This window comes from Sinocyclocheilus grahami, unplaced genomic scaffold, assembly GCF_001515645.1.
Source record: "Sinocyclocheilus grahami isolate Dianchi unplaced genomic scaffold, SAMN03320097.WGS_v1.1 scaffold721.1, whole genome shotgun sequence".
Lineage (NCBI taxonomy): Eukaryota > Metazoa > Chordata > Actinopteri > Cypriniformes > Cyprinidae > Sinocyclocheilus > Sinocyclocheilus grahami.
Window position 1 is genome coordinate 536,229 of NW_015505900.1, and position 26,059 is coordinate 562,287.

The 26,059-nt window shown below is 36.6% G+C and overlaps 1 protein-coding gene across 9 annotated transcripts in view; it reads right to left on the bottom strand.

Annotated features, from left to right (window-relative positions):
- LOC107560367 (microtubule-associated protein 4-like) overlaps window positions 1–26,059 on the bottom strand; it is a 77,584-nt gene that overhangs the window by 15,823 nt on the left and 35,702 nt on the right. For 6 of the 9 annotated variants that reach the window (XM_016244520.1, XM_016244523.1, XM_016244521.1 and 3 more), the window contains 4 exons: window positions 23,580–23,762; window positions 20,641–21,870; window positions 2,160–2,788; window positions 973–1,197 (listed from right to left, as the gene is read on the bottom strand). In XM_016244520.1, the coding sequence (XP_016100006.1) occupies window positions 973–1,197; window positions 2,160–2,788; window positions 20,641–21,870; window positions 23,580–23,762 (2,267 nt within the window). Of the gene's footprint in view, window positions 1–972; window positions 1,198–2,159; window positions 2,789–5,747; window positions 6,957–20,640; window positions 21,871–23,579; window positions 23,763–26,059 lie in introns of those variants that run through there. The other 3 variants (XM_016244524.1, XM_016244527.1, XM_016244526.1) reach the window with 3 other exon arrangements.

Sequence of the window (26,059 nt, forward strand, 5' to 3'; positions counted from 1 at the left end):
TTGGCTATTGCTACAAATATCCCCCAGCGACTCAACACTGCTTCTGTGCTCCAGGGACACTTATTAACCTTCATTTAATTTCAATAGTTAGGAAGCAGTGTAGTTTAACCGATGGCCACTAGAGGGAAGACTTGAACTGAACATTATTCATATTTAAAGAGATTTGAAAACATAATCTAGAGACATAATAAACTAGGCTATATTAGGTTTTTCATTGCCCTTCATGACTGGAATAAAACATTTTATCGATACTGCTATTTCTAGCTCTATCCTCTAAAAAACGTCTATTATAAATAGCAATTTTCATGACTTGGGAGCTCTAATATTTTAAGCTTCTTTGTGGAGGTACACTGACATTCAAAATTGTCAAACTTTTTTTTTTTTAAGAAATCAATACTTTTATTCAGCAGGGACGCATTAAATTGATCAAAAGTGCCAGTAAAGACATTTATAATGTTACAAAAGATTTCTATTTCAAATCGATGCTGTTCTTTGAATCTGTGAATCCTGAAAAATAAAATGCATCACGGTTTCTACAACAAATATCGCGCAGCACGACTGTGTTTAACATTGATAATAATCAGAAATGTTTCTCGAGCAGCAGATCAGCATATTATACTGATTTCTGAAGATCATGTGACACTGAAGACTGGAGGAATGATGCTGAAAATACAGCTGCGCATCACAGAAATACATTACAGTCTAACAGAGATTCACACAGAAAACAGCTGTTTTAAACGGTAATAATATTTCACAATTTTACCAATGTATTTTTAACCAAATAAATGCATCCTTGCCAACTTCTTTTGATAACCGAGCCCAATCGTTTGCACTGTACTGTAGTTTAAACAACATGTTGATGTGCTCAAGCATGGACGGCACACACACACAGAACATCCATGCAGAGATGAGAGCCGGATTGAGCCGCTTCGACCTTCAGACGTGGTCTTCAGCAGATGGATGGACACTCACCTTGGGCTTGACCTCTCTGGCCGCGGTGCTCGTTCCGGTGGAGGGTCGTGTGGACACCGTGGCGGGCCGTTTGGCGCCAGCGGTCGGGGCGGGCGCTTTGGGCAAAGGGGCTCTTTTGCTGAGGGGGGCTGAGGTCGGGGTGGGACGCTTGTGCGCGGCTGTAGCGCTGGAGGCGGAGCTCGGCTGGGGCTTGGCAGAGCTAGGTTTGGTTGCGCCAGCGACAGGCTGCATGGATGGACAGCAAACCCAACGGATGGATGGCAAACGATGAACAAAAAAATAGAATAAGGACAAATGATAACGGCTGCGACATGAGCAGAGCAAGCCGATAAAAGCACAAGATCAGATTCAGTTCAGACTACAATTTTCTGTCTTCATATCTAGAGTAAACTTGAAGTTTACTCGGTTTCATTTGACGGTCATGTAGGGATGGGAAGCGTAAGTAATGTCACGATTACAGTTCATTAACGTTAATCACAGGAAGGATGTAGAAAATTCTGAGCCGCTAAAGGACCTGAATGAAAATTAATCTTAGTTTTAGTTAAAGATAATAACCTTAAAACAACTTATTCAAATGTGTTTATTTATTGTTTGTTTACATATAAGCATTAACTGGAAAAAAGTACAAACTAAACCTGAAAATAAATAGTTTAAAATAATTTTAATTGCCATATTTTTATTTAACTTATGAATTAAAATATAAAAACAAAAAATATGAAAAAACTAAAAATAATAATACAATACATAATAATACATTATATTAATAAAAAATAGAACAGTACACAAATAATACTAAAATAGTAGTGTTCTGTGTTTGACTCTCGATCCCCAGCACTACATAAATCACTAACTGGAAATAAATAAAAACTAAAACAGAACTAATTTTCAAGTTTTTCATATATATATATATATATATATATATAAACAAAACAAAAAAAATTAAAATTTAAAACCTAAAAAAAACCTAATACAAAATAGCTATAAAAACTATAATAGTACATAAATAATACCAAAATAACGCTACTTTGTTTTAGGTTCTCCTCCATAAGTGATGAATGAATTTTGGTTTTGGCATTAATATGCTTTAAGAACAGAATCAAACTCATTCGCATTAGCAGAAGCAGAAGCAGAAGCAAAAGCAGGAAGCTCAATGGAGGACGAAGAGACAACAGAAAGCTTTCACAAACCTTGGTCTTCTTCTCAGGACTAGTCAAGTCTTTTCCAGGTGCACCGTTGGTTACCGCAGGCCTGGGTTTAGCAGCTGGCTTTTTGGCTTTCTCGTCCTTCTCAGCTTTGCCGGGTTTCTTGTCAGCCGGCTCTGTTTTCTGTTCTACTTTGTCCTTTTCTGTCTTGTCTTGTTCTGCTTTCTCCTTTTCCACTTCCTTCACCTGTTCTTTATCTTTCTCCGCTTTCTGATCTGACTTGTTCTCCTCGACTTTCACTTCTTCCGTCTTCACCTTCTCCATCTTTGGGGAGGAATCAATCTTTTCTGCCTCAAGCTTATCAGCTTTCTCAGTCTCACCTTTGGTAGTTTTTTGTTCAATCTTCTCAACTTTCACTGGCGTATCTACTTTGTGAACTATTTCATCCTTGTCTGTTTTCTCTGATTTACCCACCTTGTCCACGTCTTTGTTTTTGTCCAGAGCTTCAGTGTTTTCTCCTTTGGTTGTCTGTTCGTCTGTGTGGTTAGTTTTGTCTCTCTCCTCCACCGTTTCCATCTTCTGATCTTTGTCCGTCTTGCTGAAAGCATTAAAGCCATCAATCTTCTGCACAGTGTCCATTTTGTTTGCCTGCGGCTTGTTCTTCTCAGAGTTTTCTGGTAGAAAGAAACAGGTTAAAACAGATTAATATATAAACTAGAGAAAAAAATGAACAAAAAAAGTGGTTTGTACAGACTGTGTTCCGCTTGTTTAGTCCAAAAGACAGCCAAAGCTTTAACTCAAGATACCTTAAAAACGAAAGCTCGTTTTGTATTCAAACTGATTGGATTGCCACAATCATGATAATTCAACTGCAGAAAGGCTGCAAATTAATGCAATACATATATCTGTACATGCTGCATGCATAAAAATAAATGGAAAGAAAGAGATTTGAGTCCACATTGAAGTCCAAGTACACAAAGTAAACTTAATTTTCACTTTTGGGTCATGGTACATTATGGTACTTATTGCACGATGACTTACCAAATCAATAAATAAACGGATATGCCATGAGTGTCAATTATTTAAGAAAGAGTACGAGAGACATGAAACAAGCAGCTATGTAGGACATTACTTCACTGAGACGACAATCTGTTATGATTCCACCAATCAGAGTCATGTTGTCCAGAGAGCCGTGTGATAAATGAGGCTGAAAGAAGGAATATATCCATGTGTAATATATCTTACAGGCGGCTCTCTGGTCACTTCACGTTCAGAGGCAGATCCATTACAAAGGCTGTCCGTCTCTTTGAGGAGCCTCATGTCCTTGAGTTGAAGGACAAAACAGTTCTGTAGCTAAAGTAACTTATCACAAGTACAGTGGGATTTGGGATCAGTAACAATGAGAGTGAGTATTTGAGAACGAACCTTGCTTTAATAACTCCTGCTAATAAATCCCACCGGTAAATTTGCAATTCAAAAGATATTTTTAATGATAAAATAGTAGCATTACAACTGTACAGTTTTTCAGAGAAACCACAACCATTTACCTTACCTCATTAGATGTTTTAATCTGCACTCGTGTCATTATATCTGTGCGTTTTATAATGAAAAGACTGTTTTCTAATTGCACTGCAATTATGAACACGTGCTACTAAATTTAACAGCAAAATGTCAATAGGTTAAACTTTTCTAATAAGTTTTCATTCTTTAATATTAGTTAACTACATTAGTTAACATGAACTAATGAAAAATAGTTTGAAAGCATTCGCTGAAATTTTTGTTAATGTCAATTTTAATATTTATTAATGCATTTTTTAAATCAAAAGATGCATCTATTCATATTATTTAATAGATCTGAACATGAACTTAAAATGAACAGCTGTACTTTTATTAATTAATTATTGTTCATTTTAGTTAGTTAATGCATGTCAGTGACCTTATTGTAAAGTGAAAGCGCTAAATCTGCTTCTATAAACCCTTTAATTCGTCGCCCTGCTTCTCTCATAAACATATTTCACTTCTCAGGAGAAATCTGCTTTAGAAAGGAGACTATTAGCATATTTATTTAACTTTTTTCACACTGGAAATTAAATCTAGTGGGCATGAAATAAATAAAATCAGCTATCATTGATATTCCAGCAGCATTTTTTCTTTTGCACATGTAAGCTGCTTCCCAGCGTGCAGAAATACTGCATCTCGTATTAAAATGAATCCGACACCACAGAGCGGTTTCTTTGTAAGAAATATCTATGCGTAGAGTCGGCTAAGAACTCTTGCATTAAGCTGATCAATTTCAACAAGGCTCAGGTGCATTTATAATAACAAAGACACCAGTTTCACAGTGACGCATCAAAGCAGACGAGAAACTGCAGAACGACACCTGCTCAAAATAAAGAAAATCAGTCTATAAATGTGAAGACAGCCACAAAGCAGACAGTCTTGTGTATTCAGCGTGATTTATCATGCATGCAGATCACATGACCTTCAGTAACCCGACCTCCAGACACTCCCATTTAATTAAAAACTATCCAGACTCCAATTCCACCCCAACTAATACAAGAACTCACAAACATCATGCCTTAATAACTGCAACTCAGAGAAAACTAGTGTGCAACAAACGACTCACCATCCTTAACACTAGTCCACACTTTATATCATCTGCACCTGCTTTTCCATTTATCAAAGACATTTCACCAGCGATTTTATCTTTTGTTTGCTTCCCCTTGAGGCAAGAAACATGTTTCATTCAGACATTCACTACAATGCATTTTCTCCATCTGTCAACCAGCCAGAAGACAACTGAGGGATTAAACCAGACTATTTACACGCACGCCCCTCCTGTGAATTATTATTTAAACAAAAAACAAAACTCGTAATCGTTAACCGTTGTAGGTGCAGCAGGAGATTTCTGGAGCTCTACCCATCATCGTTGAGGAGTTTCTGACCTCGATTTGCAGAAGGGCAGGTTTTATTCTAGGAAATCAGGTCAGAAATGACTTACGCTGTCCGCGGCTCGTCTGGGGCGGGTAATGAGCATGCGTTCGGCAGTGGCGTGATAGTGCCGTACACACAGAACAGAGACACTACATGCATCACATACTTCTGCCACCGCTACACATCAGAAAGACGCAGTCCCAGTCTAGGACTCATGTCTCATCCTATTGACTCAATAAACCCAATTATATACACTTATGCACTCTTAAAATCAAAGGGTCCTTATTGACATCCATGGTTCCATGCAGAATCTTGGAACCATAGCATAAAAGGTTCTTTATACTGGAAATATGTTCCATTAGATTCCAAATCAACCTTTTTTTTGTGTGTGTGAAGAACATTCATGCATGTTAATAGTTCTTCATGGAAACATAGATGCCAATAAAGAACCAATAATTGTAAGAAAAAAAAGGTTATTTTAATAACTCTTCACTAAAGGTTCTTGAGGGGGAACCCAAAATGGTTCTTCACTGAAAAACCCCATTGGAAATACATTGAAACATGCTTTCCTAAGCTTAATTTCTTTGTTTCTAAGAACGATTATGCCACGCTTCTCTCATTCACAATGCTCACATTCTCTCAGATGTAAAAGAGTCGGTCCTACACCTCAAAATTAACTCTTGCTTCGCCATCACCTACCCTCAAATGCCTCAGTAATCGTGTCGGTTTTGTCTCCAGCGTTGTTGCAAGTCCCATTAAGGGCACGTGTTGTCACCGGCACGGGTAGAACGACTCCTTGGTTCTTGTCAATGAACGGTCCCTCCAATAGGTCCTCCACGGGCGAGAGGGGAAAGCTGCTTTGGTCTTTGCGTGCGGGGAAAGGGGGGAAATGTAGTTCGATATTGTTCCGTAGGTCGTTGCGGGTGGCTCCAGCTGACAGGGTTGGCGGCGGGGTCGGAGGTTGATCGTCGGCTACAGTTAGAGAGCGTTTTATGGCCCCTGAGTGCTGGCGACGAGGTCCTCCAATGGGCGATGGCAACTTGTCGAGAACGCCTCCGCCGGGATACTTATCCGGGAGCTCGAGACTGGCGGGTACGGAGAGGTGCGAACACTCGGACATCGCTCGCCTCATCGCCTTCCTCTGTTGTTCGGCTCTCCCCATCAAGCAAGGCTCAAAGTCTTCCTCGTCCTCACTTTCGTGCGACGACCCTTCAGCCTTCGGCCGCTCATCTTCGCCCTCCAGGTAGCTGTCGTTGACCACGCCAATGACGCAGTAGTTTGGAGGCGTTCGGGGCGACGGCGTGCTGGGACTCTGTTCCGGAAGCAATCCAGAGAACGGAGCCGGTTTCGAGGGTTCGAGTGGCGACAGAACCTCTTTGTGACCCGCAGGTGATTCCAGAAGCATCATGCCATTGTTGTCCGTTGTGCAAGCCGCAAATTTTCCAGGAGACGCAGCTGATGCCGACGAGGACGAGAGGCTTTCCGGACTGTCCCCGGTGCTGCCGAACGACATGCTTGTTGGAACGGCTCCTCGCCCGGAGACGCTGAGCTCAGAAGGAGACTCGTAGAAGCACAGCTTGTCCTCATCCATCATTCCCGTTGCCCGAAGGCCACCTCCAAAACTCGGTGGCTCCCCGAGGTCTCCATGCTGCCAGTCCCAACCCGGAGGGGTGGCGGATGTGGACATGGATGGGACTTTACATAGCTCACTATATTCTGAGAACGGAGATGCCGGTTGTTGGTTTGAGAAAGAGGACATGCTTCTGTTGCCCTTTCTCTGCTCCTGGTTTAGGTGTCTTTGTGTCTTAGTCCTTTTCCTGTGTTAAAATGTAAACGCGTCTGTCTGACTCGTAACCTCACAACGTAACCTTCTCTGCTGCTTCTGCACGAGACAGCAGACTAAGCAGCTCTGAGATCTGGCTGGAAGCGTCTCTCTCTCTCTCTCTCTCTCTCTCTCTCTCTCGCCATGACAGGAATCACATGCTTTGTAAAGTGGCTGTTCATTCGCTGCCACAAAATCAGCTCCCTCCTTCCTCTCTGCCTCTCTCATTTTCTCCACGTTGTCCTCTCTGCATCCATTTTTTCTTCCCTCTTCTTTCTGATAGTGACACACTACTATCCTCCCTGAGGCTACATGCGTGCAAAATAACGAGGAAGGGCTTAACGAGCATTCATTTGCACATATGATTTCAGAGAGTGCACACATCTATCGTATCTTTTTATGGAAGTCTTTTTGGGTAACAATCAGTCTGGAAATTTCCAGACATACAGTATTATCTGAGGAACAGATTTGCCCATGGATGATATCCCTAGATAATCAATATGTTTTTTTCCCCTCTTACATACCGTTTTATCTTCATCTGTACTCTGTGTTTAATTTAGACTGTTCGATTACAGTCTCTAAATATGTGAAGTTCGAATCTGAATAAAAGTTAATGTCTTTGTTGTTGCATTTCCTGCCACAGCAACATGTGTCTGTGCATATCTCAGTGCAGAAAGACAACATCATTCCTCACTGTAAGAAATAAAAACGTAAAATAACAGAAAAAGTACCGGCAGCTCATTACCGAGACATTATCCATTAATTTTGCAGACAATCTAAAACACAACGGAATGCAATGCAAATACAAAACACAGGTAAAACACCTGTAAAAAATAATTACGAAAAAATCTTTCAAAATAATACAGTAGGTTATGCCCTATTTTTACAGATTTTTTTTAAAGAGTGCTCCAATCAGAGATGGAAAAGAGACAGAGGAATAAACAAAAATGGAACAATACCAGATTGTTCTAAACCCTTGACTAATAAAAATAATAGCCTAATTTATTATTATTCATTGTTAAAATTATGAATTATTACAATTAAAAAAGATATATATTTTAAATGTATGAATGATTTTATATAATAAAAATTAAAATAAAGTAATAATAACAATTATTAATTTGTTACAATAAATAAATATTTATATAATTTATTCTAATAAATTAATGTCAATATTAGCAATACTACTACTACTAATAATAATAAGAACAACATGTAATAAATATATCAGTATACATTATTTAGTAACAATAATAAATAATTTTAAAAAATATTATTAAAATGATTAATTCAAACAAACAAACAAATATACAAGACATAAAGCAATATTCTGGGATCAAAACAAATGCATGAAGCTTTCACAGATGCTAGAAGTGAAATGATACCGAACCCTGAACAGTAGTGCAAACTCTTCCCATGCTTTGGGCATTCAAAGATGTCACTGCGGCCTAGATGCTTCAAACAAAGTTAAGCTTGTTCAACAAAGATGAAATGTGTGAACTTCTTGGTAAGTTTTATCATGAATATTTCATGCTCATCTAATTCAAACCAAAAAAACACTCACAACATCGAGACGCTTTGTCAGCACACCTTCAATGCACTCAGCATCAGCATCAAAATGGTCACTATGGTTACATAATGGCCATCATTTCCGAGCCTAATTTCCTCCATCAGCAACTGTTGTTTCAGTAGAACCAGCCACGAGACCGTGACCCTTACGCAAGCACTCAAGATGACAATTATCAGATGATGATTTACGATGAAGGGCGTCTTCAAACACAGTCAACAGCGAAAAATGATGCTACTTCCTCATCTTCGCATCCTCATCCTATTTCCATCTCTTAATCTAATCAGTGTGGCACTTAAACCAACCAAAAAGTGTTACGATGTTATGCTTGCCTTAGTAAATACTGCTAAAAATGGTTGAAGAATCCCTTGATTCACTCAAACAGAAACTATTTGTGTCATGCATTTATCTCACTGGCACTTGCCTTGTTCAGAAGTGCTTCACGTCCGTGTCTCCATGAGGCTCGCCCGTCCACTGAACGTGTCAAATCAATCCTGCGTCCCAACGCGAGTGTGTCCAGGCCATCAGGGACAGAGACACTGTAGGGATGATCTCATCGGACCCCAGTCTGAGACCCACCGGCCCCGTTACATAAGCACAACTGAAAGACGACGCCTGTCTGGTATTGAACTCACACTGAAGGAGGATACGACACTGTGGGCTAAATCTGCCATCAATAACGTATGGAACGAAGGAAAGAACCCACTTCATTCCTCCTTACAAATTACAAATCTACAAACAACTGATCTAATAGACAAACAATTTATTTGCAATAACATGCACAAATGAATGCATGTGCACTAGAAAAGTTAATATTACAATTAAAGTAAAAAAAAAAATCATAATAATAATGGGAAAAAAATAAAAAAAATACATTTTAAAAATAAAATAAAATTAAAAATAAATTAAAAGAGTAATTAAACCATATAAATGTGGCTTGGACCTGTTTGGGAATTAAAAAAAACCCCACTGATTTTAATTATTTAGCCTATTTATTCATGTATAAACTGATACAAACTAAACGTTTTTTATTTATTTATTAATTGTTTTGATTATTTTCTGAACAATTATAAAATGTAAAAAGATTTTAGCTAGCTACTGTATGTTAAAATTCATAAACAAAATGCTCTTCAAACAAACCATGTGTATTTTTTGTTTGTTTGTTTGTGTTTGTCGTCTAAACGAATATAAAATCTAAACTTGCAATAACATGCACAAATGAATGCATGTGCACTAGAAAAGTTAATATTACAATTAAAGTAAAAAAAAAAAATCATAATAATAATGGGAAAAAAATAAAAAAAATACATTTTAAAAATAAAATAAAATTAAAAATAAATTAAAAGAGTAATTAAACCATATAAATGTGGCTTGGACCTGTTTGGGAATTAAAAAAAACCCCACTGATTTTAATTATTTAGCTTATTTATTCATGTATAAACTGATACAAACTAAACGTTTTTTATTTATTTATTAATTGTTTTGATTATTTTCTGAACAATTATAAAATGTAAAAAGATTTTAGCTAGCTACTGTATGTTAAAATTCATAAACAAAACGCTCCTCAAACAAACCATGTGTATTTTTTGTTTGTTTGTTTGTGTTTGTCGTCTAAACGAATATAAAATCTAGATGAGATGGATGTGCTTAAATAGATAAATAAATAAATACAAGTTTAAAAAAAAAGTGCTGTCATTTAAAATGTATTTATTAAATACAAATCAATTCTGTTTAGATAGTTCGTTGTCTGAACTAAAACAAAATCTGAGTTGGATATGTTAAATAAATTAAACAAAACAAAAAAAAGAGCTGCCTAAGCCATAGCATAGCAATGAGGGCCAGCAGCGTAACATACAGCCTGACCTACATATATGTAGTCTCTTGCTGACCTTCATGTTTGCTTATGTAGCATAAGCCTCAAAGCGACTTTCTCAACATACAGACGAAAGGCCAAACACAGATTCGAACGGACATCTGAATAACAAATGAATGCAGCCATTGAGTTTACTGAAGCATGCAGACTTTAACTACACTACAAGATTGTCTCCAAGTAACTGATGTTAGGAATGAGATCCTAAAGCAGGGATATAAAAAGAGCAAGGGACGAATCACAATCTCTGCGTTCCTCTAGGTTTAGGGAGGCGGCTAAAATCATTTATCAACGTCACAGGAGAAACACGCAGGTGGTCAAAAAGAGATGAAGTCGGGAAGCTGCGAGAACATAAAGCCAACAACCATCTACCCAGATGCTATTTTTAGCACATCGCCCCTCCTCGTGAGAGCCAACATTGTTTCCTTGGTAGCCCTGCTTCCTTAGGTCTCCTAAGCAACTGCCTCCCGTCGCCATGGCAACAGAAGCGGCTCTGAAGAACACCGGTGTCCAAAAAGTGAAGTAAAGTCGAGTACCGTTGAGTGGGATTATGGGAATTATTAGAGTTTGTATATATAAAAATATTCATTGTAATTTTAACTCAAGTTTTATCCTTTTTGTCGTGTTTTTATCATTTTTATTTATTTTAATTTTGTAAGTGTCTATATAGTTTTTAAGTTTTAGTCATTTCAGGACTTATGATATATTTTGAATGAGATTTTGATTTGTTTTTACATTTTCTGTTTTCATTGTAATTTGACTTCAAGTTTAAGTATTTTAGGTAGCCCTGCTTCCTTAGGTCTCCTAAGCAACTGCCTCCCGTCGCCATGGCAACAGAAGCGGCTCTGAAGAACACCGGTGTCCAAAAAGTGAAGTAAAGTCGAGTACCGTTGAGTGGGATTATGGGAATTATTAGAGTTTGTATATATAAAAATATTCATTGTAATTTTAACTCAAGTTTTATCCTTTTTGTCGTGTTTTTATTATTTTAATTTATTTTGTAAGTGTCTATATAGTTTTTAAGTTTTAGTCATTTCAGGACTTATGATATATTTTGAATGAGATTTTGATTTGTTTTTACATTTTCTGTTTTCATTGTAATTTGACTTCAAGTTTAAGTATTTTTGTCATTTTTAGTGTCATTATTTTTTAACGTCTACATAGCTATGTATTAGTTTTAGTTATTTTAGTACTAAAAATAAATGAAAATGAGAAATGTTGCTTTTAGAATCAGTGATATACTATTTTGTGTTAATATTTTGAATTAGAAGTTACTTTTTACATTTTTTTTTTGTTTGTTTTAGCATCTGTTATTTGTTCTTTGTAATTTTTTTGTTTTTAATACATCAATGAAGTTTTTATTTATTCTTATTTATTTTTAGTTTTAGTTATTTTGGTACTTCAACTCAAAATGAAACTGTGAAATTAGAATCAATTATATATTGATATATAATTACATTTATTACTACATTTTAGGTTTCCATTTTCATTTTAGCTTTTCGACATAACTCGGCCCTTTTGGTTCAGATCGATGCTGTCACCAGCTCTGAGACTTACAGCGCAGGCAGCCTCTGCCACGGGCTTTACAATCACTAATCCAGTCGAGCAAAAACACATCCAGGAGAGCTGCTCTTTCTCCGTCACTGCTGATCACTCTCTGCTAAAATATAACCTGCGGGTGATGTTCAATAGTTTGTCTGAAGGTAGACAGATCAATTCAGTTGCAGTCTTTTACACAGCATTTTTCAGCATCAACTGAAGCATCACTCAACCGGAGCTGTCGAATCGCTCAATGCTGCTATTTATATTCTGAAAAGAAACTCCAGTAAGCATCCAGACACACGTTATGATCTTCTACTACAATGTAGTGTGCTGCCAACCTAAAAAAAAACATTTAAAAGCACATCTCTGCTGCAAAGTAGAGATGCATTAGTGTTCAGAAGTTCTGGGTCAGTAAGAAGTCTCACCAAGGCTGCAATAATTTGATTAAAAAATACAGTAAAATTGTGGAATATTTCTGCAGTTCAAAATAAGTGTTTTCTATGAGAATATCTGCACTGAAGACTGGAGGAATGATGCTGAAAATACAGCTGTGCATCACAGAAATACATGACATTTTACTATATATTCACATAGAAAACACTTATTTTAAACTGTAATGATATTTCCAATTTTTACTGTATTTATGATCAAATAATTGCAGCCCTGAGCAAAAAGAGACTTTCAAAAACATTGAAAAATATCACCAACCCTAAACTTTTGAACAGTAGTAAATATGCAACATACGTACATCAATTAATTCAATTTCATCTGCTGATTCAGCTCTGCAACGATCAACCAATATGGGTTTTCAGTAGCCAATGCCAGTGCCAATATCTAAAGATCATCTACGGCTTCATTATTTCTTCTTCCTGAGTCGTGAGAGTCACTAAATAAGACTATGTTGTGAAAAACATTCTGTCCTTCACCGCAATCACACTGCATCCCAACAGCACAAGACCCGGGAGCTTTCGTGCTGCATCGCTGTCAAACCTCGACTCAGAGGGTGTTTCGTTGGGTCGGGTGCTGCCGTCTTTTCCCCGTCTTCACCCTGTGAAGGATCTCAGCAGGGTTTGCTGATGTAATTTCCTCCCAGTCGAATCCTGTGCTGACACTCACAACCTCACGAAACCTCAGGCCTCTAAAAATAAACCTCACATCTGCTTCTAAACACTAGCACTCAAATCTAATCAGCTGTTTATGTACTTTTACTATGCATGAAAAAAAAAAAATAAATAAAAAAAAATAAAAAGGTAGATGGAGTGCAATGCAACGTTTTTCCAATGCATTTCTAATTTAATTTCTAATGCAATACCAGACACTTTGCCAAGCGCTGCATTGTCCCCGTTTTAGAGTGGGATACTGAAAAACTTAAATTAAAGGTGAAAAATGTTGCTACGGTAAACAGCACTCATGAAAGCAATGCAACCGCTATAGTAGTCTGTATGATGCATATAAAAACATGCTCTGAGCAAACACAATGCATCTATCAATTAAAAAAAGAGAATGAAAATGAACAGAAATCCTCACTAGAGAATCATCTGAGAACAACACACGTATCTGTGATCAGCAGTTCAATGTTTGTCAGCAGACATTTTGAAGTCTATTATTTAGATGCAAAAAAAAAAAATCTTATTTTGTTAGTTTTTAAGCATGCAATCAATAGAAAAAATCAAATGTTTAAATGACACAATTAAACAGGATGACATACATTCTCATCTCTCCATAGGGCTGGGTATCGGTCAAAAATTTTCGATATCGATACCGATACCTTGACTTCGATACCGGTTCCTGAACGATACTTTTTTCGATACCAATTTTATGAAATCAATTTTAACAAGATTACATTATCTAAAAAAAAAACTGGTTTTATTTTTCAGCTTGTTGATGTTTATACAAACTCAAAGACTCATCTCCTGAGCCACTGCACAAAGGAACAAAATGTAACCAACACAATAAATCAGTGCAAAATAGTTTTAATAAAGTCTTCAGTTTACACATCTGTTTGGCTACATTTACACTAGTGCGTGTTCGTGTTAAAACGCCTATCTCAGACAGAATCATGATTTCTATGTATTTTCCACTGATTTACTGATGAGCATTAGCAGCTTCCAGCACTGTCTGCTTGTGTTCTCTCTTCCATGATCGCTGCTCGGACTCAGAGGTAATAACATATTTAATTTCAGCAACATTACATGGCCAAAACACACATTAGACGGCAATCTGTAGTTATTACAAACACTCGATGGTGGTTTAAAGTGAGTTTTGAGTAAACGCGGAATATAAATCTTATTTATTGTCTTATGTAGCACGATGCTACAGTTTGCATGAATGGTCACATAACACGCGCTTTCAGTCGTGTAATGTTAGTATGAACGGACATCTGCATATGAGTGAAGTGAAATTAATGGTGGTTTAAAGTGAGTTTTGAGTAAAAGCGGAATATAAATCTTATTTATTGTCTTATGTAGCACGATGCTACAGTTTGCATGAATGGTCACATAACACGCGCTTTCGGTCGTGTAACGTTAGTATGAACGGACATCTGCATATGAGTGAAGTGAAATTAAACAAACTTGGGGGGGGCACATGTCCTAAAAGGTTGAAAACCCCTGTATTACAGTACCACGAGAGCTAAGAGAGCAGACTGCTCCGTGCACTTTCGAATCGCTCTCGCGGATGATCGATCTGCGCCGCGCCTCTAGTCGAACACACCGGCTAGTGCTGCAGGCTTATTGGCTCACTGACGCTGATGAGATTAACCTCCCAGGTATCGAAATTTGGTACTGAACGACGAGACGTTTTTCGATACTCGATGGTATCGAGGCAATTCGGTCGGTGCCTAAAAACTATCGAACTCGATACCCAGCCCTATCACTCCATAATCTTTAATTCTCAAATACATGTTTAGAAACCCAAATGCATCTCTATAAATCATAAACTTGCACCAAAACATCACATTCACAGAGAAGCAACCAAACTCAAGTGTAGATTTTTTTTTTCCATCACAAGCGTCTGACTGAACAAAAGGAGAGCTGAGTCACTCTGAGCATATCTCTGTGTGTGTGTGTGTGTGTGTTAACACTCCTCCATTCACAACAACACATGCTACTCAGTCACAATCAATGTCTCTGGCCGTCACCAGCGGCTCGCAGACTCACAAGAGCACAAGCACACAAAAGACATCATGACCCCAAACAATCAGCGGCATTCAGAGATGCTCACAAGATGCACTCAAGGCCAGACGTCAATCTTACTTTGAAAAGTCCTCAGCAAAAACATTAAAGACGTGTGTCTTTGAAACACTGCTATTGATAGATATTGGGTATTTTGTATGCACATGTATGTACACTATCAGGCAAAAGTTTTTGAGCAGTACGATTTTTAATGTTTTTTAAAGAATTCTCTTCTGCTAATCAATAATCATTCTAATATGCTGATTTGCTGTTCAAAAAAACTATTATTATTATTATTATTTAAAACTGTTGAGTAGATTTTTTTCAGGATTCTTTGATGAACAGAAAGATGAAATAAAAAGCTTTTGTAACATTATACACTATAGCACTCAAAAGCTTGGAGTTAGTATAATTTGTTATAAAGGTTTTTGGGAAAGAAATTATAGAAATTAATACTTTTATTTAGCAATGATGGTTTAAATTGATCAATAGTGATGATAAAGACATTTATAATGTTACAAAATATTTCTATTTCACATAAATGCTGATCTTCTGAACTTTCTATTCATCAAAGAAACCTGAAAACATTATACTCAGCTGTTTTCAACATAATTATATTAATAATAAATGTTTTTGAGCAGCAAATCAGCATATTATACTGGTTTCTGAAGATCATGTGACACTGAAGACTGGAGGAATGATGCTGAAAATACAGCTTTAGATCACAGGAATAAATTACATTTCAATATATTCAAATAGACAGCAGTTATTTTAAATAGTAAAATTATTTCACAATATTACTGATTTTTTGCTTTTGATTAAAATATTAGATTTTTTGCAATATTACTGCTTTTGCTGTATTTTGGATCTAATAAATGCAGGCTTGGTGAGCAGAAGATAATTCTTTAAAAAACATAAAAAATCTTACTGTTCAAAAACTTTTGCCTGCTAGTGTTCATACATCACATACTACATGCATTCATGAAATAAATTAAAAATAAAATTTAACTAATAAAACTCAAATTGAAGTACTAAAATTATTACAGCTAAAACTGAATAAGAAAACAAGCTAAATAGGGATATTTATATAAAAAAAAAAAAAAAATATATATATATATATATAAAAACAATACACAGAACACAAAAAATATGGTGTAAACCACAAGTGTATTTTCCAGAGCTCCTGAAGTGAGACTCTGTTTAGTCACTCTTTTACTAAGGTGGAAAGATGATTTTGAAACATTCACCACGGTAACACCAAAAGAAGTTTTACTGCAGGCAACACAACATGGATTAATAGAATTCACTCTAATGTGATATTTGACACTGAGCTCTCACAGTTTCCTTATTCTCAGCTCATAGTACAACACACACACACACATTACACTGTCATTAATTTGCATGTTGGGAAGTCTGACACCGAACACTGATGTCCTGTCTCCCGGAGTGTATAAGTAGCTCCCTCCCCACTGGAGAAAGCCGAAAATTACAGAGAACTACAAGAAACAGCTGTGTCAGATGCGCCCAACACACACAGAGAATCTAAAACCAGCAACCGACCATTTTCAGATACTACACTACTTTTCTGCAGTTTTCTGACACCGAACACTGATGTCCTGTCTCCCGGAGTGTATAAGTAGCTCCCTCCCCACTGGAGAAAGCCGAAAATTACAGAGAACTACAAGAGACAGCTGTGTCAGATGCGCCCAACACACACAGAGAATCTAAAACCAGCAACCGACCATTTTCAGATACTACACTACTTTTCTGCAGTTGTGTGGCTTATGCTGTGTTAAGGTTATTAAAGACAACATGAGAAAGTTTACTTCCACAAGTCTTTCATCTGAAGTCCGAGTCAAGTCTCGAGTCTTTACGCTGGAGTCGAGTCTGGAATCTTTTCATTAATTGTTGCAAATAAATTCTCATCCTTAAAAATCCTATTAACTAGGTTGCATTAAGGACAAAATACATTCCAGGGATACTACTAGGACTCTAACTTAACTTCCTCTACCTGTATACATAGAGTCAATCCAAGATACAAAAATACATAAATACTGTACATGTACAATTATTGAGGAGGCCCATTCATATTTAAAATCATCTGTAACACCATGATGTAGCCACTAGATGCTAATTAATCTAATTCTAGATCTAATTAATCACACATCAATTTTACCTGATATTTCCCCCAAAAGATAATTTAAAAACATTACTGTGTTAGTTGAGTAAAGCACTAAATACACATAAAAAAAAAAATATATATATATTTTGATTCAACATAGCATAAATAATGATAATAGATGGGCATCAATAGATAGATGGGGTTTAAAAAATGTATATTGAAAAATGAAATGATACTCAAAATATAAAACTAAACATCGTCTGAATGATTGAGTGAGTCATTCAGTCTCAATTTGTTCAAAAACGTAACACAGATTCATTCAGGAACGAAGCACCGTTATGTGTTGCTGAAGACGCATAACAGTTCTGCTGTGGCTTTGTTTGAAATATTTTCATTTGTGAAACTGAGAAAAACAGACAATACTATACTGTGTCTAAAATTTCACATAACATTAACTTATTTATTGAGCTATTGTATAAAATCAATATCATATTTGCAATCGTGCAGATATTCGGGAAAAAATTATGTTATTTTTTTACATAATCGCACCAATTAAAAAGTTAAATAGACAGTAGGTAGACAATTACTTTTATTAGATATTGCATCTGAATAAATGTTTAGAGATTATCAAAATGTTTATTTGAAGTGTCAGTTTTTGCATTATGATTTGTCAAACCTGAACACACACACATATATTGAGAGAAAAGCCATATCTGCGTATATTCCGAAAAGATTGATGAAACGTCGTGCTCAGCAAATAAGCAAATAAGTAAGTTCTTGCTTCATGATATTAGTAGTTAAGGATAAAAGACTCGAGTTGTGTTTAAAATATTCAATAGTCCTTCTTGTCGAGTTGAGTCAAGTCTGAAATAATTTCAGGTCAAGTCTGGAGCCGAGTCTGAAGTCTATTGAAATACGACTCGAGTCAGAGTCACTAACTCGAGTGCCCGGGATTGGTCCAATGAGAACTGATTGATTATTTCAACCACTATTCTCAAAGTAAATGAAGTCAATGAAACTAAAACTAAAGATCCTGCCATTTTACAATGAAAAATTTAAAGATGGCACTCACAAATCTAGTTTACTTTTCACTCATACGTTAAATGCGTCTTTACGCTGGAGTCGAGTCTGGAATCTTTTCATTAATTGTTGCAAATAAATTCTCATCCTTAAAAATCCTATTAACTAGGTTGCATTAAGGACAAAATACATTCCAGGGATACTACTAGGACTCTAACTTAACTTCCTCTACCTGTATACATAGAGTCAATCCAAGATACAAAAATACATAAATACTGTACATGTACAATTATTGAGGAGGCCCATTCATATTTAAAATCATCTGTAACACCATGATGTAGCCACTAGATGCTAATTAATCTAATTCTAGATCTAATTAATCACACATCAATTTTACCTGATATTTCCCCCAAAAGATAATTTAAAAACATTACTGTGTTAGTTGAGTAAAGCACTAAATACACATAAAAAAAAAAATATATATATATTTTGATTCAACATAGCATAAATAATGATAATAGATGGGCATCAATAGATAGATGGGGTTTAAAAAATGTATATTGAAAAATGAAATGATACTCAAAATATAAAACTAAACATCGTCTGAATGATTGAGTGAGTCATTCAGTCTCAATTTGTTCAAAAACGTAACACAGATTCATTCAGGAACGAAGCACCGCTATGTGTTGCTGAAGACGCATAACAGTTCTGCTGTGGCTTTGTTTGAAATATTTTCATTTGTGAAACTGAGAAAAACAGACAATACTATACTGTGTCTAAAATTTCACATAACATTAACTTATTTATTGAGCTATTGTATAAAATCAATATCATATTTGCAATCGTGCAGATATTCGGGAAAAAATTATGTTATTTTTTTACATAATCGCACCAATTAAAAAGTTAAATAGACAGTAGGTAGACAATTACTTTTATTAGATATTGCATCTGAATAAATGTTTAGAGATTATCAAAATGTTTATTTGAAGTGTCAGTTTTTGCATTATGATTTGTCAAACCTGAACACACACACATACATTGAGAGAAAAGCCATATCTGCGTATATTCCGAAAAGATTGATGAAACGTCGTGCTCAGCAAATAAGCAAATAAGTAAGTTCTTGCTTCATGATATTAGTAGTTAAGGATAAAAGACTCGAGTTGTGTTTAAAATATTCAATAGTCCTTCTTGTCGAGTTGAGTCAAGTCTGAAATAATTTCAGGTCAAGTCTGGAGCCGAGTCTGAAGTCTATTGAAATACGACTCGAGTCAGAGTCACTAACTCGAGTGCCCGGGATTGGTCCAATGAGAACTGATTGATTATTTCAACCACTATTCTCAAAGTAAATGAAGTCAATGAAACTAAAACTAAAGATCCTGCCATTTTACAATGAAAAATTTAAAGATGGCACTCACAAATCTAGTTTACTTTTCACTCATACGTTAAATGCTTTACTGAAAACAGGCTAGTAAATTGTTTATCAAGCTACAAGAACTTTTTGTACCACATACCAATTCACTTAATTTGGACGTGCGATAAAAACTAGTTTGTTTCTGTTACAAATTACTTTAAAGAGGCATTCAAACTCTGAAAGCGATTATACCACTGCACGTTGCCAACTGAATCGCTAGCACTTTACCATCTGCTCTCTTATTGGTATAATAGTATCATTACCATTTGCATAAAATTGAACTCTCAAACTGCCTCAAATCGCCAACTTTCACAATTAATGACCTTTGGTCACTCTGAAGCTGCAAATCACAGTTGGACGTCCACTAACCATATCACACAGACATCACAAGATAGCAATTAATGGGAAGTAGAAGAAGTTATGAATGAAATGTAGAGGAAGTTACACTCCTTTCACAACATAAAGAGACAAAAACAAAGCAATAACCAGAGAAATGTTGACTTACCTAATTGACAAGTTGAAACAGATGATGTCAGGGAACATAGAATAGAAAAAAGAAATAAAAGGTATCACTTACAACTGTATTGTACTTTGTAAACATTCATAAAGAGATAAGGGTGGTTCATATTCACTCTAAAAGTGCTAGAAGAGAAATATGAAGGGGTGGTGGGATACCGAAAAAGAAGATTGTCATGTTAGGTGCCACCAGTGGTAGTACAACAATCAATCACAACAGCAAAGATGCAACATTGTGAGGGAACTACCACACCTCCTCGACAAACTGCAAACCAAAGTGTTTGGATTAGTAGAGTACACCCTGAATCACAAGGTTAATGGGTGGGGGGGGGGTGTATTGCTCGTTTACACAGTTGATCATTCGTTGTGGAAGAAACACCCAAGCAAAACCAAGCCAGCCCACTTTGAGCGAACCCTGACCCTTGGGTCCAGCTGATGGGGTGAAGTGTTAGTTATTGCAGTGTGCAGTTTAATCACTCAAGCCCAGGCTTGGAATCCACTCAGCCATGCATTACGTGGATCCACTTCCCAAACGTCAACGGAACAAACCTTCCAATGTGAAGGGCGGTTCTGCGGCGAACTCCCGAGGTTCGGCAAAACTAGGGAAGAACGGCGGAGCGGCCGGATTTAGACCAGAATTCTGGAGAGAGGGCAACTTTGCTTCAGGGGAGGTTGGACTCTTTGATGAGGACAACCCAGATGACTTCTTGCCTAGTTTGGACTTTGGTTCCTTTGGAGCTTTGCTCTTTGGCGAAGGCAGAGGTGCAGGAACTGGGACTGAGGTCTCAAAGGCAACACCTTCAAGATCAAAGGGTTGATTGTGGTTATTAAGAGACCATGCCGGTCCAGATGGAGAAAACGGGGGTGCCGAGATCAGTGCTTCCATCGGTGGTATAAAACAAGTGCTTCCAGGAGTGGACGTCTGGGGTTCCTTTAATGGCGACTCTTGGGTGCCCATGGAAGCGGTGTAGGTGTGATCTTGTCCAAACATAGCTTCCTCAAAGGCTCCACCTGGAGAGATGAAAGGCTGAGTGTCGTTGAGATTGCAAGCATGAGAATTTTCTGTTTCCATGATGATATCGTGGAATCCGAATGACGTGGACAAGGGGTGTTGGGGAGATAAATCGGGGGCTTGACCGGGAGACTTTGGAGAGGGCATTGCAGGTTTAAGATGCGCTGTGGATGGTGGGGAAGTGGCTGTGAGGGACAGAAGATCTTGGGTAAGAGACAAAGGAATGAGACTCCCATCGGTGTAGTCCTCAGAAAGTGAAACAAGACCGCTGTCGACTTCAAGGAGTGACTGGGAAATATCAGTTGCGAACTCCTGCGGCACACAGGCTGAAGCAGGGACAAAGGGCTCGGCATGGATCGCCCATTCCTCGGGAATCTTCTTACGGCTTTTCGGCTTCTTGACTCTCCCACCAAAGCGGCTTCCATCTTCCCAACCTCCATCTCGGTCACATTCCTTACACGGGGACGGCTGATTGAGACTGTCGGATAAAGCACTTTCGCTCTGCATTTCCATGGGGAAGTCGTACACCTCGTCCCTGGGTCTCCGTTTCTTTTTCTTCTTTTCCTTCTTACAATCTGATCCTTCACCTTCCCTTTCCTCTGCATCTCCTGCCCCGCTATCTCTTGGGGACCACTGAGGGTCGGCCGTGTCATGTGGTCTCTCTACCAGAGGACCGGTATGACGACTGATAACAGTGGAAACGCTGGGCGTGAAGGGCAGGTCAGATGGAATGCTGGCCTCATCGGACCAGCGGTCACCAAAGACACCTCGTATGCAAAGAAGAATGGAAATTAGAACAGCACTAACTCCCTTTTCTGCTCTCTCACACATATACACACAAATACACAAACTTATCAATCACCCCTCACACTCTCTAATAGGCTTATATGGTATACCTTACAACCTGGAAAGATCAAAATCAAAAATGTTTAACATCTTCTGAGATGCTAACCAATATGTACATGTACCACAAGATAGTGGATAGTAATAGCATGCATTATTTTTAGTTTTATAAATGGATAGTTGCAGCCATGAATGCTGATTGTTCAATACAATATTTCAATTATACTACCAGATTTTTTTTTTGTTTCAAGTGAAAAGAAGATTGCAGTGTGGCCTCTTTTATAATTCTGCTGTAGATTTGCACAAAGCAGACTGAGCAACTGAGGTCAAGCATAATTCATTTGTGTACAAGGTCTAGGCCGCTCTGCCAGAAGTAACGAGCAGATGATTTGTGGGGTTTGAATTTGCACAGTAACACAGTAATGCAAGATGCATTACAAGTAATGGCAAGACTGACTGACCCACATATCTGTGTCCTTGAACAGGGAATGTTCCCAGTTTTGCTAATGTTCTGGCAAGGTCCTCTCAAAGTTATGATCAAATATTCTTTAAGTAACATTAACAGAATGGCCAAAAAAGTTTTTAAAACTGAATGTTTTGAGCATTCAGAAATACTGTTTTGAAATTAATAGGAACATTAGCAAAACATTCTCAGAACATTTTTCTTAGCTGGGATAGTCTACAACATGAAGTGTGTTGCTCCCGACGGTCTGTCCTGATATGACACGCTCAGATAATTCACACAGACGGATCTGTGCTTTTTAGACTGATGGGGGTGAACGTGAGAGTGCAATGCATTATGGGAAACACTCCATCTGTGACTGCTGAAGGGATAGTTCTCCCAAAAATGAAAATCCTGTCATCATTTACTCACCTTCAAGTTGTTCCAAACCTGTATGAGTTTTTGTGTTCTGTTGAACGCAAAAGAAGATGTGAAGAATGTTGGGAACCAAACAGTTGACGGTAGCCATTGACTTCCATAGTAATGCTACCGTCAACTATTTGGTTCCCAACATTCTTCAAAATAAAACTCATACACGCAAATGTATATACGAGACAGATACAAATATTAAATTTGCTATTATAAGTATGCTTATGATGTTATCACCTAATTTCCAGCTGGGTGATTTCATGATCTGGCACTTGATAACTGACTCATGCATGAGTTAATATGACTCTACAGGTCTGACCCTCCATCTGGTAGGTGTGTAACACTGTTTGCACATCAACAACCAGCCCTGAGCATCAAGCCAGGCAGAATATGGTGCTTGAGCTTGATATAAACCAGCGGCATGACTTTGGGTCTCAGCTGCAGCTACTAACCCCATACAGCTGTGGAGGCCTAAAGGCCCCTGGGATACCAGAATGGATGGCTTTGACTAGTTTTGACAACTGATAATGTAACTCAGTCTATCACCAGTTATAGTGCCCCCCAGTGGACAGCCTAAGCTTTAATTACTGATAGATTAGTAATTTGCTCCACAGGGATTTCTATAGGAATCCCATAATCCCTGATACAAACCACATGGGAAGAACATGAGGGAAATGCATACTAAGGGGATGTACAGTATTTGAAGACGATTACATGCTATGAAACATTGTCATGGTATTTGTGCAGATCTTTGTTCTCTACCTGCAGATGTGTCCTGTGGGCTCTTGGGTGTGGTGGCTGCCAGGGGTTCAGACGGTATTTTGGGGGCTTCGGTGGCCTGAGTAGCTGGCGGCTCCTGCACTTCAGCCACACCAGACGGTCTTTCTGTCTGGAAAGGAGCAGCACCTGTGATCACCGCTGACATTACGCTAGGCTGAGAGAAACCTATGGGTTCAAAGACATTCAGAAAGAATACATTACATATTTAATTCATTATGCCATGTATTTGGCTCCAGAACGTGAAATGACAGACACAATATCTAAAGAGTAGATAAGTTGATAAGAATAATAAATATTATTATTATTATTATTCAGTAAATAGTGCTAATACTACTACTAAATTATTATTAATAATAAATTATAAAAAATTATTAATAAACTAGTTATAAAAACAATAAATAAATAATAAAAGATTTAGAAGATTCTACAGTAATAAAACATTTATTATTATTACTTTAAATACTACTGCTAATACTACTACTACTACTAAATTATTATTAAGAATTATTATTAGTAGTAGTATTAGTGGAAGTAGTAATACAGTAGTTGGTTTTATAATATTAGTGTTATAGGATTTATAGTTTTAATTTGATATTAAAATTTTAAAAAGCAATAAATTATTTATAAAAAGAATAAATAAATAAACAAATAATAAAATATTTAGATTCTACAGTTGAAGATTCTACGGTAATAAAACATTTATTATTATTATAACTTCTTTAAATACTCCTGCTAATACTACTACTACTAACAATAACAACAACGATATGTATTTTTATTAATAATAGTAGTAGTAGTAGTAATATAGCAGATAGACGTATAATATTAACATCATTAATTTGCAAATAAAATAATAAAATACTAAATTAAATATAATAAAATATTTATAAAAATAATAAAAAATAAATCATAATTTTTAATTAAGCACATTACATTTATGAAATATTAAATAAATACTTGGCAACCTACTTGGCAAATATATAATAGACCCCTCCTTATTACAGTAATGAGAAAGGTTTAAGAAAATGTACTTAATTGTCATAAAAAAAAAATGTCACAAAGTAAAAAAAACCTTAATGGTCAAAAACAGGCTTTTCAAAGTAATATATATAACTTTGAAAAATATATATATTTGTATGTATATATATTAATTTATTTATATATTTTTTGGATACTGAAGTGAAATACAATCCAGACATGTTCTTGACAGGTTAATTTAACATTCTCCTGCATTTTCAAAGGTTTCCACTATCAGCTGAGATGCTGATGCATCTGTAACATCTGTATCTATGATCTATGCATGTATCTGTCATACACGTTCATCAGATTGGACACATGTATGCTTCTGTACGACATGAGGTATGAGTCTGTAACAGGTGGTTAAATCCACCGTCAGACACGAACCGCGCTGAATTCTGATGTGAGCGTGACTCATCACCTCCCAAGAGCCCCTTCAAACCAGCGCCATCATCAGCTATTGTCTTTCCACAGAGAAACAGGCCTGTTCATTTACCCTGCTAATGAATTCACACTCATTCTCATTACTAGCATTACTACTAATGCGGCCCATTAGAGCGCAGAATAAAAGCGCCAGGTGATATCAAATCAAATCTTTATTCATCAGCACATGATGGAGTTTATGTATGTGACTTTCAACATGATGTTGCCACACAATGACACCATGAACCTATGAAAGTTTCCCCAACATCAATAACCAATATAACCAGTAGCTACGGCAGATAGATGTGCATCACATTCAAAAACAGGAATCACAGGAGGAGTAATCTGAGATCTGCAGGGGTGATTAGAGGTGTTGTTTTGCTGGACACACAATTTTAGAAAACCTAATTAATGGCCGGAGAAAGATTCAACAAGATGACACTGAAGAAATAAAAGCGTGTAATTAACGGACGGTCCGGCCTCAAGCAACTAAATCACATTAGAATAATGATTTTCAAAGCTCTGCTCTCTATATATAACCACCCCAAAATTAAATTACTAAATATGCAGTCAAAAGTATTTACTAATTCACTATTTAAAAAAATTAAAATTATATTATATATTGTGATATATTTTAATATTTAATACTGTGATATTGTATGTTATCTATTGCAGTGTTTAATATTTAAATATTTTTAAATATTTTATTTTAATTAATTATGAAAAAAATTAATTAATGTATAATGTATATACACCACCAGTCACAAGTTAGGACTAACTAAGACTCTTATGCACACCAAGGCTTTATTTATTTGATCAAAAATACAGTAAAACAGATATTAATATTAGTAGTGGTAGTATTTACAGTGTAATAATATTTTAAATAAATTATTAATAAACATTGTTGTTAATTATTATTATTATTCATTTGTTTTTAAAATTTAAATATGAATATTGTTCATAAAATATAAAATGTAACATATGTAGCGTCTCGACCAATCTGACACACTAATTTTAATTTG